Source organism: Lepisma saccharinum, chromosome 5 (assembly GCF_977018435.1).
Source record: "Lepisma saccharinum chromosome 5, izLepSacc3.1, whole genome shotgun sequence".
Lineage (NCBI taxonomy): Eukaryota > Metazoa > Arthropoda > Insecta > Zygentoma > Lepismatidae > Lepisma > Lepisma saccharinum.
The window spans coordinates 80,146,535-80,168,428 of record NC_139233.1 but is presented as its reverse complement, the minus strand read 5'-3'; the positions used below and the strand labels follow the sequence as shown (position 1 = coordinate 80,168,428).

Below are 21,894 nucleotides of genomic sequence, written 5' to 3'. Positions count from 1 at the left end.
GACTGCTGGAACACATTTAGTCTGTGCAGTTCCTTTTCGATCGATTTATTTGGTTTATTTTACATCGCTTTTCTGCCACTTTTGACTAATTGCGACGATAATATGATTTAGATGAAGGGGCATTCACAAAGAACATCCATGCCCACGATGGGATTCGAACCAGGGACCCATGGCATTCAGCTAACCGCTTCATGGAGGTCGGCCAGTTCCTTCACGAGTTACACATAGGAACGTAAAGTTTTAGTTTTATTTTTCCCTAAATTTCGATGTTATTTTTTACTGCAATTCGGTGTTATTTTTCACGGTTTACGGCAAAATTCAGTGTTATTAATTACTGTTCCTTTTTTTGCTTACGATTTTCACATTGTCTTAGTTCTGGAAAATTGAGACAAATTTTAGTTTTAATGACAAAAAATTATGGCTTACCTTTGTGAGAAATTACCAATTTGCTTGTGTTTGGAAAACTATTTCATCTCATCAGCCAATAAATATGAATGTTTATTGAATGATAACACCCAAATCTTTTAACACAATCATACACATGACATTTCTCTAGCAATGCCAGATAATCCCTCTGTGACCTCATAATACAGTTTTGTGTACACATACACACACGCCCTTCACACCCCCCCCCCCCCTTTCCAAGAATATGTCTGGTCACCCTAAACCAGGCAGGATCAGATTTTACATTTTCATGCATTTTAAGTTTTTTCATCTCAGTACCCAGAAAAATACAAAAATTAAGGTTCCAGTGAATTTTGCAATGTTAAAAGCTCAGAAAAAGTGAGCAATCAGGTATCCAACAGAATAAAGCAAATCCACACTTATCAAATTTTCTCACAGCAAAAAAAAAAAAAAAAAAAAAAAAGGCCTCTAATTATTTACTACAATTCTTAAAAGACCAAAAAAGGATACTGACCTGAAGAAGCAGTATCAGGCAAGGAATCAATAACTTCCTCTAGTAAGCGCGACAGCACAGGATCCGAAGACTGACTGTCCATCAACGGGCTTCCAGTTCTGAAATCTCCACAACTCGAAGACACATTGCTTACTGGCGTGGAAGGGAAGGAGGAGTCCATCTGATTTATTTGAACACTCTGAGACAGGGAAACACTAGGCTGCACAATCGAACCTACATGAAGTTTCTGTTGCATCTGGCCACCTGGATTCTGCACTTGGTTGATGGTGGCAGACATCGTGTTCATCGGGGAAGCTGACGTCAGTGTGATTGACGACTCTGATGTGGAGGGGCTCAGGATGGGGTAGCTGCCAGCATGCTGCTGTTTGTTCTGGAGTTGAAGCCGGTTGTGCACCTGCCTCTGGGTTGCCTCTTGGTTTGACATTGTAGTCCGTGTAGACGCAGAGCACGAAACTGGTCTGAGGGAGCCTCCAGACCATGCTGGAATGAGCATTGTAATTATAATGCATGACTTAACATTCTAGGGAAGTACCAGTGACAAATTGTTACCAATATCAATCTGCGATGCCTTGATTAAGGCACGTAAACATTTCTCTAATGATTTTTCTTTCAGAAGAAGGAAGCTCCATTTTAAAAATTTTACAAATGCATAAATTACATTTTATAACAGAAAAAAATTTAACAGAAAAAAAGTTATCATTTGTAATGAATAAACCTCAATCAACACTGTTTTATTTTTACTTTTGGCATTTATTTCTAATTTATAGCATTTATATGGTGAAAAATGAAACACATAATTGGAATATTAAAATTGCTGTTATGTAATAACACAGGTGTAAAATAAATGTACATAATGTCCAGCATGTGTACATTTCATGAAAGGTACTGCATGATACTCAGACACTGGAAAAGTATTGATGTGATACTATCCAATCTAATTGCATAGATCGATAATGACTACCTAAAACACAATAAAAAAATACTTTTAGTAAAAACTACATCAGAGACAGGGAATTGTACTACATTTGAAATTTCAATGTTGTTATTAGAACAGTTCCTATTTTGCTTGAGATTGATTTGGTTTATTTTTCTTCGCTTTTCTATTACTTTTGGCTAATTGCAAAGATGAGCAATGAAACTGATGAAAGGACACTCCCAAAGAAGGGGTTCAAACCTGGGACCCCTTGCATTGTAGCACATATGGGAATCAGCATATGTTGCCACTGAACATGTCAAGTTACAGGGTGGCTACAAACAAGCAGAAATGAAATTCCCTGACTTTTCCAGGTTTTCCAGGACAAAATTTACATTTTTCCCTGACAATTACAAACTAAATAAATCGATCCTTTTGCAAATAGAAATAATAAACTCACACAGGTCCACGTATGGTTTTGTTAAGTACCAATATTATCTTCTATGAAATTGACGTAATTTCTCTATTCTCTATGATTTGAATTCAAACTGCAAAATAGTGAATTTTGAAAATTATTACAATTCACAAGCAAGGGAAGGATTACGGAATTTTGTCATACGCAGTAAGTTTAAAATAAAATACTTGATTATTTTTAAAGTTACGACTAAATGAGATAAGAGTGAAGAGTGAATGATTAAGAAATACAATTTGTAATTTATCAGTCTCCTTATACATTCTCGCTATTATATGTTGATATTTCCACTGAGGTTTGGAACCCTCTGCTTGCAAGAACCATGAGTGCAGACTCATTTTTTAATGCATAAAGCTATTTCTCTCTTCCCTGTAAAGCAAACAACTTAACTCTTGCATATAAGTGAAACAATTGAATCGAACAAAATAAAGTGTCATATTTCCTTACATTATCAATGGGATTCTGCTTCAATACAGTATATCCAAGTGAAGTACTGTGAAACTGACAACATGCAGTTATACCATTAATGCTGATGAAAAGGGTACGTAGGTATAAGAAATTAAATGCAAGGAATTTATAGAATTGCATTGTATAGGTACCTGATTTAGCTAACCACACATTAAAACAGGAACACTCTAATAATGAAAGCTTCTGAAAGTTCATATACGAGGGGCATCCTGAAAAAAGCTCCAATGGTGTCTATACGCAGCAATAGTGGTCGGAGAGGACACACACACACATGCAGGCAGGAAGAAGTGGCGTGTAGCTGTAATCTGGTACAGTTGCAATGCAGCCGTTTTAGGACAGTTCTAGGTTAAAGATTGCAGCTCTCATACAGTCTCCCACCGACTGCGATGTAGCCTACATTGCACGCTCAGAATCTGGCACAGAGCCACCAGCAATCTTGTGAGGTGTGCAGACCGGATGTTGTGAGTGATAGTATGGTCAGACGATGGTGCAGACAATTCACGGAAGGCCAATCAAATGTGCACAACCCCATACAGCTGAGTACACACGGGCCCTTTGCATCACTTCAGGTGAGAGATCTTGGACAACTCCCTGTACAGCCCTGGTCTTGCATGTACCGACTTTCATCTCTCTGTTTAACTGAAGAGGTTTCTGGCAGGGCAAGGATTTGACAGATACACTGCGGTAGAGATAGTTCCAGTCTTTGCTGTCAGACACATATGCCATGGGTATACAAAATTTAGTGTCATGCTAGGACAAATGCCAGAACAACGGTGGTGATTATGCCGAAAATTAGGTTAGGACTCATTGTTACTAATGCAATAAATTAGAACTGATATTCTTATTTTATTTATGCCTAATCAGTAGGGACCTTGATATTTTGTTATTTTTTTTTAAATTGGTGTATTTTCTTCTTATTTTTTTTTTAGTATAGTGTTATTTTTCCCAAAATTCACATTTTCAGTTTAGCGCATTTTCTGGCAAATATCTGAAATTATACCTTCATGGTGTTTTTAAACTACTGTTTCAAATTGAAAATTACATGGCTTACGCCTCTTCGTGAGAGTTTGATATGTTGAAAGTTATTTTGGGAAAGTTACTTTCCATACAACTTTTTTTAATTTTAAGGTAAGGATTTTAGCTAATGGAATTTTCCCATTATTAACTGAAGAATGCATAATGACCATAAGTGGCGACGCACCCAAAAAAATTAAATCAATCAATCTCACGTGACAGATACGGATATATTATGGCACCAAAAATTGGCATTATCTTTTTTTTGACTTCTTTGTGTTACGTTTCCCAAAATTCGCGTTTTTGTTTTAGAACATTTATCTGACAAATATACCGAAATGTAATACTCCATTGTGGTTTTAAACTATTATTTTAAATTGTAGGTCACATGGTCTACGTATTTTCGTGACAGTTTGATATGTTGGAACAGATTTTTGAGGAAGTAAAAGTAAAGTGCTCCCCTGCACTTTTCCATGAAGGTGTATAGGGATGTGGAGTTAGGGCCCCACACTTTCTTGATCACAGCTGAAGGCAGGGGTGATGTGATCAGCACCATGCTCCTGGCTACCTTTATCCCTCAAAGTTTCCTCAAGGTACCAGCTTCATATGATGCTGGGTGGGCGCTGGAGCAGTTTGAATAGGTGGAAAACATCCCGGTTCTCCCCCGCAGGGATCGACCCTGGGTCTCTCGCATAGTAGTTAGACGCCCTAACGACTGAGCTCCATTATTACTTGCTCGACAAATGCCGATGGTGCACACTTAGCTTGGTAACTCAAAACATATCTCGCATGACAAATACTGTAGATGTGGCTCCTGTGTGACGGTAGATACGCACTCGATCTCCTGTTAGAACCCTGCCACTTTGCTCTGTGATGCAAATGGTTTTGATAGAAGTTGAAAAAATCGTGGGAAATACATGATTTAATGTGGCTGTCGGAATTAGTCTATGTACGTAGCACGTATCCTAGGTGGAGATCAAGTGGGTTGCCCACCCCCCTTCCCAGGTAAATGTTTCAGTATACACTATAGTTTACTCTTGAGTAAAATGATGGAAAACTTGCATGTTCTATGTACACAAACATGGCCTAGAAAAGACAAGAATGGATTTCATGGAATTTTTCGTTGTTTTAGGACATTTCCTTTTAAAAAATCGCTAAAAACGACAACAATTCGCATTTTATGCCAAATTCCAATTATTTCGATATTTCGAAAGGGCGAAAAATGTGTCCAGACATCACTGAACATTCCTAACTTCGCAGCAATTACCATTTTTCACGGTTTTCGCGTTTGAGAAAAATGAATGTCCCTACTAATGGGAAATTACTTTCTGGCCACCCCTCGTATAAATCAGTAGATGGAAAGTGAAAATTTAGCAGGGCTGGCAGAGAAAAGTCAATTCTTGAAGAAAGTGATTTGCTTTTATGATTGAATGATTCGAGAAAATATGATATTAAAATATTTACGTATTTATTATTAGTATTTTATTTCATAATATTGGACATTAACCTTACTCAGTGAGAGATTAATGACCATCTCTCACGAGTTTAAACAGACAGGACAGAGAGTTTTGTTAATTTTATTGCAATACTAGTGTTGCAGTAAATTTGAGGTTGGGAGCCAATTTTTATAACGTTCACCAATGCAGATTTATGTTTCATTTTTTTTCCTGATAGTATTCAATATATATCCCATTTGGTTGGATTCTTCTTGATATCTAAGAATAGTGCAATGTCATTGCAAACGTATGTTAACTTGTGCGAAAGCAGTAATACGTCAGGATGATGAAAGAAAACCTTCGTAAGCACTGCTACATTAAATAAGGTGAAGTGAGCCAGAAGAGTAATAAAATTTCAGCAGCATATTTGCAGTCTAAAGCTCTTCTTGTTTATGCATGCGATTTTTGTTGGATGTTGCAGTCCATGATATTTCTGTCGCATGTTGTAGTGATATACTCTGTCGGGTGGCGATATTCGACAAAAATCGTATGTATCAATGGAACCTAGTTGTTTCCATGTACCTTCAGTTTGCCCAACAAAATGCCTTACTACGACGTCAGACAACTATCGGACGGCCCCACCCGCTCGTATCCCCTCCATCTGTTGACAAGTCCCCTTACTACTCCAATACGGACAAGAAAAAATTATAATTCAATGCATTTTCCACGTAATATTTAGAAGCTTAACCTTTACTCCCCCGATGATACCATATGGTATCATCAGAGTAAGGTCGTACTCGCCCGATGATACCATATGGTATCATGGTGCTGATTACGAAATGGATGTGCTTTTTGGACCTTCATACTCTTATGTTTGGGTGGAAACTCTGACACAGGTCTGGAGCAAGCCTAGGAAATTCATATTGATGACCAACCTCCCCCTCCGCAACATATCCATGCCAGATTTCCGAACAGAGTTTCACATTTTGGCTCATTATTCAACTTTTATGGCACCCAGGAACATGAAACATGTTTCAATCTCTTTGGAAACGTCCATTCTTTGAAGAGAATACTAACGTTTGCGACAAACTCCAGATTTTTATGTTGTTTTTTTTTCATTGAAATTCAGTGGTCACGCCCCCAAATCCCCCTTCCCCGGCGTTCTGAATTGTACACGGTTTCGTGCTATGATACTTTAGCTCCACAACAAAACTTATCCGAAGTAGTTTGCTCCCATAGTGCCAGAGTTATAACAATTTTCCTCAAAAAATGCAAATTACAAACAAAATCACTTTTTGGCTTATTATTCAACTTGTATTGCACCCAAGAACATGAACATGTTACGTTCTCTTGAGAAATGTCCATTCTTTGAAAATAATACTAAAGTTCGCGCCTTCTTCCCAAATAGCGGGAGAAGGGGCAAACTCCAGATTTTTATGGTTTTTTCATTGAAATTCGGGGATCGCGCCCCCAAACCCCCTTCCTCGGTTCGGCGTTCTGAGTTGTACACGGTTGCATGCTCCGATGTTTTAGCTGCAAAACAAAACTTATCCGAAGTAGATTGCTCCCATAGTGCCCGAGTTATAACAATTTTCTGAGCAATATGCAAATTACCTATTTTTCGTAAAAAACAGAGTTTCACATTTTGGCTTATTATTCAACTTGTATGGCACCCATGAACATGAAACATGTTACGTTCTCTTGAGAAATGTCCATTCTTTGAAAATAATACTAAAGTTCGTGCCTTCTTCCCAAATAGAGGGAGAAGAGGGGACAAACTCCAGATTTTTAAGTTTTTTTCATTGAAATTCAGTGGTCACGCCCCCAAATCCCCCTTCCCCGGCGTTCTGAATTGTACACTGTTTCATGCTCTGATGTTTTAGCTGCAAAACAAAACTTATCCGAAGTAGATTGCTCCCATAGTGCCCGGTTATAACAATTTTCTGAGCAATATGCAAATTACCTATTTTTCGTAAAAAACAGAGTTTCACATTTTGGCTTATTATTCAACTTGTATGGCACCCAAGAACATGAAACATGTTTCATTCTCTTGAGAAATGTCCATTCTTAGAAAAGAATACTAAAGTTCGCGCCTTCTCCCAAAATAGCGGGAGAAGAGGGGACATACTCCAGATTTTTATGTTTTTTCCATTGAAATTCGAAGGACGTGCCCCCCCCCCCCCCCCAAGCCCTCTTCCTCGGTCCGGTGTTCTGAATTGTACACGGTTACATGCGCTGATGTTTTAGCTGCAAAACAAAAGTTATCGGAAGTAGATTGCTCCCATAGTGCCTGAGTTATAACAATTTTCCTCCAAAGAGTGTTCGAATTTAAAATTCCCGCCGAGAAGCCCGGGCAAGAGAAATTTAACTCCCCCCCCCTCCTGCCATCACTGGTTTCTGGCGCCGTGGTTGTGTTGCGCATAAAAGGGGCCTAAAAGTTGAGGCCGAAACTTACGAACGAGATTTCCTTTTCCCGTGCACAGTTCCATAACGATATCTTTAAATAAATAAATAATATAAAAAAAAGTCAATGAAGACGAAATTCCCTGACATTTCCCTGACTTTTTTTGACACCTCAAATTCCCTGACTTTTCCCGGTTTTCCAGGTTTTCCAGGTCTGTCGCCACCCTGAGTTAGTGCATGAACACTTGCACCTATGGCTGTCACTAGGACAGGAAGACTGTACACCTGAACCATAATTATTATCACCAACACAGCAGTACAGAGAATTTAATTTGACGATTTATTTTATTTACTTTTTGCCACTTTCTGCTAATCACAAAAATGAGGATGAATGATGATATGAAATTGATGGAAGGGACACTCGCAAAGAACACCAAAACCCAGGCTGGAATTCGAACCTGGGACACCTGGCATCTTAGCGTGCTGTGGTGAGTACAGAGAATACAAGACCACCTACCTGAAGGTGCCGGCTGCTTCACTCGAGGTAATTTTTCCTGTGGGGTTGCAGTGATAATGGATGGATTGATTGGAGGTATAACAGTTGGTTGAGGGGGCTGTTGGGCTAGAAGCGAGGCCAACATCCTGTTCTTCTCCCACAACTTGCTGCTTCCCATTGAGCCTGAAGAACTCACCACACACTGATTTGGACAATAGCTCGAATTATCACTTCCAGACTTCTTGGATGGAATGCCGTCATCCCCGTCTTCGATAGAACGCTTCCGGACTCCAATATAAGACTGACCCAAATCATTCATAGAATCCGTTGTTGATGGAGGAGACGGAGAGTTGGTGTTGAAGCCCAAGGTTTCCAGTAAAGTGTCGTCATTGTGCTGAAAACAAACATGAATGTTGTAAAGTTTGAAGTAAGGAAGTAATTACCGTATTTACGTGTGTATAATGCATGTGCGTGTATAATACACACCCTCGTTTTTGATGGGGAAAAGCAACAAAAAATATATCTTGTATATAATGTGCAGTACAATTCAGGTCCCAGAAATGGCTTTCTTAGTGTCGGACTAACATTTACGTATTTCATTTAAAATTAATCAGTAGATCTTGAATACTAGCTTTTCCTTGCTTTCGTAGCTGCTGCATTCACCACGTGACCTTGAACTTCCAGATGCTGGGCTTTTCATAGGATAGGAGAGAGCAAAGTTATCAACTTCCCGTTCAAGGTCGCAGTGCGTGATGCTTACAATAGATGGATGACATCAACGCAGCATGAACTCGCACCAAGCGGGAGGGTGAAACGTGCATCGCTACAGATTGTTTGTGAATGGGTTCGTGAGGCATGGAACTCCATCTCCCTGGAAATGGTGATCAAAATTTTTAAGGTAACTTGAACAAGATGGATGAAAGTGAGGACATTTCAGACAGCTTGTGTTAGTAACTGGGAGTGAATGACTAAATGAAGTGTAAACGTTATTTATTTATTTACGTGAGTCAAGCTCCAATAGTGCAGAAAATATACAGTAGTTATTTATATTTGGTAAGTGTTGACATAATTATTTTTCCTTCATATTTGTTATAGTAAACTCTCGATACAACGACCTTTCACAGTTCTCGGGGAAAGGTAGTTATTTCGAAGGGTCATTATTGGAATGATAATCGGGCAGAATGATTGTTGGATTTAATACGGGTCTACTAGAGCATTGTCGGTTACAAGATGAACTGGTAAGATAAGATCTCTCGGAAGATCTTACCTTTCCAGGAGGGGAAAAAATTCACCCCCTCCCCCATTCCAGGGAGCAGTTCATACTCTTCCTCGACTTGCATTGTAAGCCAGCCTGAAAAAGGAAACACACAACTTGCGATCTGTTTGCACCCAATGCATATTCTAAGACACATTGAACCGTGACATACTCGATAATCATTTTGGTTTGGAATTGGATTTCACTAAGTGAAACTGTATATTTAGTCCCGATTAGCCCAAAAGCATAAAATGAACTCAAACAAGCTTCACGAAACCTGCGCATTTTCATATATCAAAATGGGAGATCCTTATTTACTCTCACGTTAATAGACTTATACATTGAGCACATTTTTTTAAATAGTTCTCAGCTTACACTTTGCTGAGAAGAAAAGAGGGAGAAGTCACTCAACCAACGGAAAACGAAATCACAATGGCAAAACAAGCCTGGCATGTTGGGTAGCGGCCATCGGCCGTTGGGTGCACTTGGGGGAGGGGAGGGCAGAGGTCAAGTGCTATTGGATATCACTGAAGCCTGGTCTGGTGTTTATTTTTAGATCAGACCCACTTGCGAGCCGTCGAGTGCTTGTGAAGGGAATGGGTGTGAATAAAATGAGTGCAAAAAACGTATTTTTCGCCCGATCTCTGTTCATGACAGTTTCTAAGGCGAAAACAATTTTTGTGGAAGTTATTTCTCCTGCGAAAAATACCGCTTGATACGCCTCCCGTGTGACGGGTGGCACGTGCTCTAATGACACCCGAACGGTGCTGCTTTTCTCGATGTCGCAAAACTTTCCAATACTTTTCTCGCAAAACTTTCCAATACTAAGTGAAAACTCATGGAAAACGGGTATTTCATTTTTAAAAGTTATTTTTAAAAATTATTATTGCTAAAGAAAGACAATCTGTAGATATATACATATTATACGCAGTGACATAGTGAAAAAAATGCGTGATTTCATTTTGGCTGTCCAAATTATTCCGTGCATAATACGCACCACAGTTTTGGGGGCAAACATTTTGGAAAAAAGTGCACTTTATACACGCGTAAATACGGTATCTCTCAAAACTTTTTTACTATAAAAGAAGAATGGACCAATGGAATTTTAGTACTAATAAAGTATCCATTCCAAAAAAAATTACTGATAGCTGTAGCAATTCAATATGAAAAATGCAGAACTATTGTGAAGCACCTGAATTATTCATTTGCTTGGAACTTGGTAAATGTGATGTATTGTGCTTTACAAAAACAAACAATGCATGTGTTGTGCTTTACAAAAACAAACAATGTATTCAGAAGAAAAAAAGAAGAGGGAATGAACGAGGGAGTTAAAAAAATAACAGTCACAAGAAATATTGGATTAGCAAAACTATTGTCAACTTCACTGTTAAACCCATCATTTTGAAATGTGCAATTGGTACATTTGATGGCTGATCTTTTCTTTTAAGCAGAGCTACTTAACATTTTCAGTAGGAATAATTGTAAAGGTGCAGGTTATTTCAACTTTGGAAAACAGACGTTCATGCAAGAGTATCATTCTAGTTTATTCATTTCCAATTTTCATGTATTGTATTTCATTCTATTTGTACTGCCACTTCCTTCAAGATTTTTCTCCCCTTGATCACATTCATTTGTTCAATAATGTTCTTCAATAGTAATGGTAAAACTCGCCCTGGTACGCCCTATACCTAAAACAAACAACATAATAAACGTCAACGATTACCGACCAATCAGCATCCTCCCAGCCTTGTCTAAAGCCCTAGAGCATCTCGTCAGCGATCAAACCCGGGACTTTCTAACGCGAAATAATTTAATAGATCCTCTTCAGTCTGGCTTTCGAAGTAACCACAGCACTTGCACGGCTCTTGTCAACGTAACCGATGACATGAGGCTAGCCATGGACAATAAACAACTTACGATTCTGGTACTTCTAGACTTTACAAAAGCTTTTCAGACAATTGATCATGAAATTCTACTCGCTAAATTATCATCGATATTCAATTTTTCCGACTCCGCGGTTAATTGGTTCTACTCCTATCTACAAGAACGTCAACAATGTGTCGTTGACCTATATGGAAAATCGTCGTGGTGTCCCTCAAGGCACCGTACTCGGCCCCCTCGTATTTGCTATGTATATAAACGACCTCCCGACGGTGCTTAACTGCTGTAAATACCATATCTATGCCGACGATTTTCAGTTATATTTCTCTTTCCCCCCCGCAAGAAATACTGCATGCAATAGAAATTGTGAACAATGACCTTAAACAAATAAGTACTTGGTCTGCACACCATGGCTTACATCTAAACCCGACTAAAAACCAGTGTATTCTTGTAGGTTCCCCTAGAATTTTGAGCAAAATAGATAAATCTAGCCTCCCTAGACTCAACGTAAATGATATTCATCTGCCCTTCTCCACTACTGTTAAGAATCTGGGTGTGATACTCAACCACCATCTCACCTGGGCAGAGCAAGTTAACTCTGTATCTAGAAGAGCTTTCGGTGCATTGCATTCACTCTATCGGCTCAAAAACGCATAAAAATTAAACTGGTCCAGTCTCTTGTATTTCCCATTGTTGACTATTGCGACATTGCTTTCTTGGATGTCAATCACGAGCAAGCTAAACGACTGCAGCGAATTCAAAATGCCTGCATTCGTTTAGTTTTCGATCTAAAATATTCAGAGCATTTGACATCATACTTTGCGAAGGTCGAGTGGCTTAAATTAAGCGATAAACTTAATTTTCATAAGTTAATTTTACTGTACAAAATCCTCCAATTAAAAGACCCGCAATATCTCTATAACCGATTTCAACATCTTTCCGACTTTCACAGCCGCAACACCAGATCGCGCGAAAGGTCTCTGCTCTCCATTCCACTCCACAAATCCAACTTTTATGCAAATTCTTTTACTGTTAACTCAGCAGGCCTTTGGAACAAGTTGCCACCTGAAATTCATGTCTCTTCCTCAATTGTGACGTTCAAAAAATTGTTAAAGTTACACATATTATACAATAAAAATTAAATGTTTGATTTCCCTAATAATATGGCGGGTGCAGAGAATGATAGAAGGACGTAAGGCACAAAAATTATTTAGCGTAATAGTTAAGATGAATCATCGTCAAAGTATATCGTTTTGGACTGTGTTTTAAGTATGTGTAATATTGGACTGTGCTTAAGAAAGTGTAGTGTTATGTATATGCTTGTACGTGTGTAAGGGCAAAAATATGTATGTGTGTGTGTGAGTGTGTGTGCCCGTATCTATAGGTTAGATTACCTTTCTTATATATTTTTCTTTGTATTTTTTATTTCTCTAATTTTTATATTTTTTCTTTATTTTTTCAATATTTTAATTATTTCATATTCAATTTTTTTGTAAACATGGTCAAGTGGAAGAAAAGGCTCCACAGCCTTAACTTTGCCATGTAAAAGAAGACGAAATAAATAAATAAATAAATAGAACCCAGAGTTATACGGTGTAAAAGGGCATGGAATAATTTAATAAATCCTTGATGGAAAATCAAGTTAGGAACCATACGAAACACTTGCAGTGATATAATGAAAATACTGCTTTGTCATTAAGGAAATATAAATGGAGGAGTGGTAGACATTCTAAAAATTTACCTGTGAGCTTTCGAAGTTCATGTTAGAAAGATGCTGTTTTCTACCTTCAGGTTGTCCCTTAAATAATTTCTGGAACAATTCATTCTGCTTTTTCCGCTTTTCTTCCATATCGTCATCATCGGATTTTTCGTTCAACAACTGCAAAACAATAACATTATTAAACTAAGCATTGAAAATATCTAAACGTATACAAAGAATAGACAAGACAACACTTTACACATATTCTGTGGGAGCAGTGGCGTATGAGTTCAAGACCTGGACTACCTCACTATGACACTTGCTCCTATGCTATGGAGGAATGGAGAAGACTAGGCTCATCTAACCCCCCCCCCCCCCTGGGTATAAGTGGTTAGATGCATCAATTTTGCTCTCTCTTGAAGTTTCCGAGAAAGTCTCGTTACCATCCCAACGGCAGCCAGGTTGCAAACTTCCTAAGAATTCAGGTTGCTAACTCCTAAGAATTCAGGTTGCTAACTCCTAAGAATTCAGGTTGCTAACTCCTAAGAATTCAGGTTGCTAACTCCTAAGAATTCAGGTTGCTAACTCCTAAGAATTCAGGTTGCTAACTCCTAAGAATTCAGGTTGCTAACTCCTAAGAATTCAGGTTGCTAACTCCTAAGAATTCAGGTTGCTAACTCCTAAGAATTCAGGTTGCCAACTCCTAAGAATTCAGGTTGCCAACTCCTAAGAATTCAGGTTGCCAACTCCTAAGAATTCAGGTTGCCAACTTCTAAAAATGCAGGTTGCCAACTTCTAAAAATGCAGGTTGCCAACTTCTAAAAATGCAGGTTGCTAACTACTAAGAATTCAGGTTGTTAACTTCTGAGAGTTAAGGTTGCCAACTTCAGAATTGCCATTATTCTCTTATTGAAATGAGTGAGTTTATTCACAATTCCTAATTGATCTTATCTTTTATATTTTACTCTCTATAGACTTCAGGCTTCGTAGAATAGCCTAGAATATACGTTCCTGCTGTGGAGATGTACAAGCATTAAACCTGTTGTAGGTCGTAAAGCTGTTACTATACCGATCAAGAGTGAATGACTTCATGCCTATGCAATGCGTCACCTTTTGATATGTGGACCATAGGGAAAATATCCTATGTGTAATACAGCCCCTGGCCAAATTATTAGATGCACCTCCAAATTTTATGCAAAATTTTAAGGATGTTATTATCTGTCTATTTTTTTTTTTTGTTATTCTCTATTTCTTTTATTTTTATTTTATTACATGAAATATTACATTGATTGCATGTGACCTTAACAAAAAACAACAATTACTTGATACATTAATAGTTACAAGTATAATTTCTTACTGTGCTTCTTCAATATTAACTATATAATATGTACATATGACTGGAAGTCAATTTAATATTTGGTTGAGCCGCCTTTGGTCTTCATCAGTGCTTGGATTCGTCTTGGCATACTATCAATGCATGCTTGTACTGTCTCTTTCATATGAGGAAATGATTCCACAATTGAATTATTTTTTCAATTAGGCCAATTCTCGTCGTCATTGTTTGCTTTGCCACTTCTTTTTTCACTAGGTACCAAACATTTTCAATTGGGTTCATATCTGGAGAGTTTCCTGGCCAGGGCAAGAGAGGGACATTTTCACTCTGTAGAAACTGTTTTATTGATTTTGCAGTATGGCATGAAGCTCCATCCTGCATGAATACGAAGGGTTCTCCATTTGGGAACCATTCTCTTACTTGAGGTAGCAACTTTCTTCTAAGCACTTCCCTATACTGTTCTTGCCTCATTGTTCCTTGAACCAAATACAGATGTCCTGTACTTTTGCCACTAATGACTGCCCAAATCATAACTTTTATCGGATGTTGGACAGTCTGCACAACACAAACAGGATTGTATTTTTCACCTGGACGTCTTCTCAAAAACAGATTTATTCCCCAAGATTTCAAACGTGCACTCGTCACTAAAGCCAACAGATCTCCAAAAGTTCAAATATTTTTCCTTGTGGGCTTTTGCCCAATGAAAATGTTTATGAATCATAGCAGGGTTAATTTTGGCTTCTTAGCAGGTCTGAGTGCCTTCAGGTTCATATCAGAGAACATACGCCTTACTGTTCTTTCAGATGCAAGAACACCACTCTTTTCAAGTTTATCTGTAAGTTCCTTTGTACTCGCAAATCTATTCGTGTGGCAAATGTTCTTCAAACAGCATAAGGATCTTGGAGTAAAAAATGTTTTACGTCCACATCTGTCCTTCTTTTGTGGCTCACACTGTCCACGATATTCAATTTTCTTCTTCATTCGCCTCACCGATGCTTCAGACACATCAGATTGTCAAGAAATCTCACGATTAGAGATTTTTGTCTTTATTAGTGTCTTAATTTCAGCCATCTTTCTTGGTGTCAAGTCACTTTTTTTACCCATGACTCCCTAATGTTAATAATTAAATTATAAAAATATACTAACAGTATATAAAAACAATATCACTGCAAAATTTAGCACAAATACGATTCACTATTCGCAAGACGTCCTCCTCTCAACTCAGCTTGAATTGAACTGCGGCATGTTGGTTCAACAACAAAGACATTTGGTGTTGGCGGTATTATTTGTAACAACAGTACCTCCTCTTTTCATATTCTTCATTACATTAATCCAAGTTCAGCCACAAAGAACACTATTGCAACATTTTAAATGTGAAAAGTAAGCGAACTGTTAAAATTGTCCACTGTATCAAATTACATTACTATGTATTATTATTACTATTACCATTATTGTTATCAATGTTGTGCAAGAAAGTGCATTTGTACGTACTCGTATTTGCCAGGGTTCAAATAATGTACAGGAAATTTTTCAGATAACTAATTGTGACTATTGTATAATTTTCCCCTTCAAAACTATTATTTTTAAAAAAAATTGTGGTGCATCTAATAATATGGCCAGGGGCTGTATACAGGAAAACCTCGTTAATACGATATTGGTTAATACGAAGTACCCTTTAATCCGAAGTTCTTCCCATTCCCCAGCCGATAAGATAGGATTTATAATGTATTTCAGTACGGATAATTTTTAATACGAAGTTGTTTACAAGACCCTTCCGCAAAACTGGTTTCGCTTAATTCGAAGTAGACACCTGCGTAAGTCGACAAGAGAAGATCGAATGTGGAGAGAGCTTGGACGTTATTTTAACTTGACCTTGACATGTTTCCTTGTCCTAAGAGCTGCTGACAACTTGAGGGAAGTAGCCCGAAATGCCCACTGGATATTGACATTCTTTGTCAATGTGGATGGGAGGTCATGCTCTTTCCCCGCTGAATGCGCCACCTTGGAAATATTCACCAGTGCTAAATGAGAAATGCAAGATAAGATCGCACGAATGTTCCAAAATACAAGATGTGTGGCACCTGGAAGTCTCACCCATGTGTCTAGCTCTGAGCTCGAGATACAGCAATTTCCCGTGAGCGAGCAACTTTTGGCCTGGTAGCCGGTAACCACTTTCTTTAAAAGCATGTTCTTTGTGCTCTGTAGAACTTCATTAAAAAAAAGGGAAACTGTTACAGATAATCAAAGCCGCATAGGCCAACTAAAGATCGTCAACCCGCTTAATGCGTTGTCATCTAGGTTTCCCGCAAAAGTTGACGTCGATCTTACGTATGTTGCAACTCCAGTTTCCCGTTTCATAAGTTTCCCAACTGTGCCGGACATAAAATTTGCCAAAACAGTGTTTTGTTGTCTGCGTGACTTCTCCCCTTTTCCTATCAGCAAACGGGGGGGAGTCCATTGCTAATTGTTTCGGCTACAATTTTCTTGCTCGTGTGCGCACATTCCTTTGGCGTCTAAAAAAAATCAAACAGTTATGAATACCTTCTTCAAAATGAACAAAAACCACATGATAAGTAAAAGAAAAGTGACCCCCCTTCCTTCTCCTACAACAGCTCATTATCCGCCACTGGTGTGCATGGTAATGCGATAATTGCAGAATTCAGGTCCCTCTTTCTTGTTTGAATGCAGCTGTCTGGATAGGAAATATTCGCGATTAAAATTAACCGATATGCCATCTGGTGGGATTTTCAGGAAGTACTCTAAGTAGGATACGTTGTGTTGAAGTCGTTTAAAGCATGGGGAATATGCGAGAGAGTAAAGGTCTACTGTTCAGGTTTCTTTTGCTCTAAATCGTTTTATGGGTCAGAACAAATTAAAAGTTCTCATGTGTTTGCACCCCATGGAATCAACAAAATGAAATTTGTTAATAAATCAGGGAAAACGTAATTGACAGAAGATTGGTATGGGGGATATAACACTGTAATTCGGCAAGGAAATTACGAAGAATGCACGAGTCTGCTTACTTTATTACCCAATGCGTTCATGTATTACCGGTATTACGTATGTGTGAAATTTGGAACAGGTGCAAGTCGATTAAGAGAGAAGATGAAAATAGTTTGAGAATGAATTGATGTCAAATGTAACCAGAAAAAATGTGGACATGCTAATGTTACTGTTTCATTCAGTATGATGTCCTTTTTCAGTGAGTACCTATAGCCTGGTCATGAAATCGTGAATATTATTATTAAACCAGCCTTTCTCTTTCGAGAAAGAACTGCCATGACATGTTTGCAATTTTCTCGTGTCCCAGATTTTCAAGTACAGGTCAATTTCAATTCCTTTATTTCCAAATAATTTCCCAGAACCCCAGTTACATGACGTGCAGATGATACAGCACTGCTTTGGACAACCAGTGCGTATACATAGTTTCGTCTGCATTTTCCGTGTTATTTTTGCCTATCATAATTAAATGCTTCGTTCTCAGTACAGTTTCACGTTTGTTGCAGTACCTGGAATTCACATCACATTCGCAATATTTAAAAATAATGCGTAATTTAAACGTTTTCTACCATACCAGTCACGAGAACACGCTGCTATTTTGTACTACTGCTGAATGTAAACAAAGATTTATCCTACTTAGAGCAACCATATTGGAAACGACACTAGCGCTCAGGTGGTAATTTTAATCGCGAATTGCCCGTATTATTGTCTTGTTGCATGGTAAAAGGTAATACAAGGATCATTTTTTTTTTTTTTCCACACTGCTGATAAAAGTTCGATCTTGGACAACTGCCTTATCTTTAAAATGCCCATGATTTCCCTTCTGCAACCTGCTGCTCTAACTTCCAGCCCGTCTCATTGTGTTTACGCTGCGGCTGGCGCCAGTGTTTAGTCTAGCGTCTGGAGAGCTTTCCCTTGCCGGTAACTGCAATGACTCATCCAGTGTCAAGGAATAAGGGTCATTGTTTTGAATCTAAAAAAAACGCAATGCTCAATGTAGGAATACCAGAGGAAAAGTTTTCGCGGAGCGAGTGTTTGACCTCCAGAATACTCCTGAAACCTACAATAAATTGTCGATTAATCTGAAAATACGCAAGTTTCGTAAAGCTTGTTTTTACTTCATTTTATGCTAATGAGCTAAGTAGGATTAAATATAGTTTGAAGTGGGATCCAATCCAGAGTGATTATCGAGTGCGGCACGTGTCCTAGGATACACATCCAAGTTGTGTGTTTACTTTTTCAGAGTGGATTACAATGCAAGTTGAGGAAGAGTTTGAATTGATCCCTGCAAAGGGGGAGGGGGGCGATTATGAAGTTAACTGAAGCAAAGAATACGTGACTTTTTTACCATGTCTTTTTAACAGCCGAACCAGAACGAAATTTACAGCCCCGATTTTTTTGTTTTTTCTCTCCCAACAGAATCTTCTCTTACCAGTTAATCCTGTAATGGGATTCTTCCGAGTTTCACTTCTTGCAGTAAACGAGATTGTTTTCCTTTCCCTAGGTCTCCATGCAAAGGGGTTTCTTATGAACTAAAATTGTAAGAATTTCGTGGAAGAGCAACGCCTTTGCACAATTAAAAGAAAATACCGTTTGTTAAAAGACTTTTTGCCACAACATACATCCCGTGCATAACCGGTTGTATAACTAGGCAGGATAAATGGTGTTAACCGTCTCCTTGGAATCTTTGTGTCCGCGTAAAGCTCCGTGTTCTCATTTTGTGTAACATTTTTTACACTTTCTTTAAAACGTACAATATTATTATATAGTACATATAAAGCTTATTTTCTGAGCTACCACCAAGTATAAAACATCCTTTGTGGGGGGAATTTATACTCTACTTTATATACACCTGAAAACAGGCGCCATCTTGAAAAGTTTGGATAACTCGAAGTCGTTTAATACGAAGTTGACATTTTTTGGTCCCTTGAACTTCATATTAACGAGGTTTTCCTGTATATGTGTAAACAATAAGTCAACAACCCACGCCACCTCCCCCACCCTCCCTCCGCTGTGTTTAGCATCCCAAAGCTTTCACTCTTTAACCACCTTATTTATTCTGTAATAGTAGAAAGCAAGATCAAAATTACATTATGGATTTGCAGTGCTCACAAAATTATTTCCTATTATTTCTCGCCCAACAAATACCGCTGATACGCATCCCATGTGACGGGAGGTGCATGCTTGAATTCCACCAGAATGACACTGCTTTTGTTGGCATCGCAGAACATTACAATGCAAAGTGAAAAATCGTGAGAAATGGTCTTTAAACTTTTATACGTGGTTTTGCTCATTCCTTCTTTACTTTTTCAAAAAATAACTTCAAGATATATACTTTTTCCGTGACTAACGTAACAATTATACGAGGCATATTCAGGACCCTGAAAATAGCAGCTAGCAGCACAAGATTTCTTCTATGCAGGCATTTACACACTTGATATACATAATATTATTTGGCTAGTAATACATTTTAACTATTATTTTATTTTTCATTATCTTTTCTTTCATCCATTGTACTATAAACATCAGAACGTTACTTCATTTTGTGATGAGTTTATTTCAACTGCATTTCACATTAGTGTCGTTATCTTGAATGGAATACTGTTGCCATATTCGGAAACTACAGGATTTAATCTTTACAATGATATATAACATGATAGGGTTCCGTAAACATGAAAAATCAATGCAAGTGTCACAAAAACATGGAATGACCCTGTACGGTTTCATATTGGCTGTCCGAATTATTCCGTGCATAATACGCACCACTGTTTTTGGGGTCACAAATTTTGGAAAAAAATGTGCATTATACAAGGGTAAATACGGTAGTTGAACTCAGATTTAAAATTTTACGAGTCTTGTTACAATTCCTTCCCAGTTTTAGCCACATCCCCTTGTAAACAAAAATTGTTTCAGGTTTAATGCTTGTATGTCTCCACAGATGTGTAACCCATGCTTCATTATCTTTGGAATACTATACTTCTCAAAGGTATGTATTAGGAATGGCCAAATTTGGATAAAATACCATTCACATATTGAGTAATTAATCTATCCAGATTTCAAATATCTCCCTATCGGATATCTGAATGTGTGTATAATCCTGTTACTTTTATAATTTATCTGTTTCATGGAGACACTGCATATTCTTTTATTTATCACGCATGTATTTCAACAAATCCATTGTCCAATCTATCCATTTATTCCTATTGCTTTGCTTAGATATTTACTTCGGGGGAGGAGATCATAAACAAATCTCTGCATAACTCAGTTCAGTATAAATGTGAAAAGTTTTCCAATGTACAAAAAAAAATGTAAATGAGGTAAAGTTTAAAACTTAACATTCTCTGTTTACTACAGTGGAAACCTGCTGCCTGGAAAGTGGGGAACAATGATTCATCATCTGACAACCATCTCCTCCTCTCCCCATCTCAGCATGCTGGAGAGATGGAGGCATATCCACTTGGTTTGGTGTGTGTGAGAAAGTGAGCATGGGCTTTTACTTTGAAGCATGCAAACAATAAAGTTTATGTGGGTTTACCACCTACATTTGCTGATTTAACAATGCAGGTCGCTTATGCAAGGATCCTCTTGAACTTTTATTTGGTAATTATTTTCTCAATTCCAGAAAGTATTCTTACCAGAATAACTAACCAAACCTAACAAAGTACTTGATAATATACACATACTGAATATCAGGATATTTCAGTTATCCATAATACGTGCTGCATCTGAAATGCATATTGAATGAATTGAAATCTGCATTTGTTAGCCATCTAAAGTCTGCATGTTCTCGTTTGGTCTATATATGAAGTTACTGTTTACAAAAAATTGCCATTGAGAGTAACATCAGATTAACATATGGATGTATTTATTTCTATGCAAAGGAAGCCTACTTTGGTACTTTATTGGCAGTCAGCCAAGTTACATGTTCTACCTTACCATGCATCATATAGCAAGCAAGATCGTAGATGTGTCATTGAAGCAAGATAGACAATTTTGCTTTGAATAAAAAATATTCCTGTGTAATATATAACAAGTAACATATACCATGGGAAAGATCTTTACATAATATTTCTTATGCTAAAATCTACACACAATTCTACAATTTATGTCAATTTTTTATAGGGGATGACCTAAGACAGTGGTTCTCAACCTTTGTGAGACCATAGGCTGATAAATTCTTTTTTTTAAGTCAATGAGCCAATCACAACAATTTAACTTGTAAATACTTTTCTAATTTTCAAAAACTTGATACATTAGTATGTGGCCTTGAAATTAAATATTAATATATTAATAGTTCAATTATGTCTAGGCTTGTCAACAAATATAAAATTAAATGGATCTAACGAACCTCTTGTGGCTAGATATAATTTATGCCAGGTCCTGGTAATGAGCTACAGCCTGGCAGTTGTGACCAACACTAACATACATGGATGTCATACTAAAATTTAAAATCGTTAAATTAAGGTGGCTTAGACAAGGGTGCACATACATGTATTTGAACTGATCATGACAATGGTGAATTGATAATGACAGTATTACTTAACACAAAAAAATAATATTTGGGATACTGTGAACATATACTGAAACAAACTACCAAGATGTTAT

General features: G+C 37.7%; 1 protein-coding gene across 8 annotated transcripts in view; it reads right to left on the bottom strand.

Moving 5' to 3' along the window:
- tai (basic helix-loop-helix family member taiman) overlaps positions 1–21,894 on the bottom strand; it is a 301,547-nt gene that overhangs the window by 59,555 nt on the left and 220,098 nt on the right. For all 8 annotated transcript variants that reach the window (XM_083122707.1, XM_083122705.1, XM_083122710.1 and 5 more), the window contains exons 10-12: positions 12,999–13,136; positions 8,143–8,515; positions 920–1,399 (exon numbers count right to left, since the gene is read on the bottom strand). In XM_083122707.1, coding sequence (XP_082978833.1) covers positions 920–1,399; positions 8,143–8,515; positions 12,999–13,136 — 991 coding nt within the window. The remainder of the gene's footprint in view (positions 1–919; positions 1,400–8,142; positions 8,516–12,998; positions 13,137–21,894) is intronic.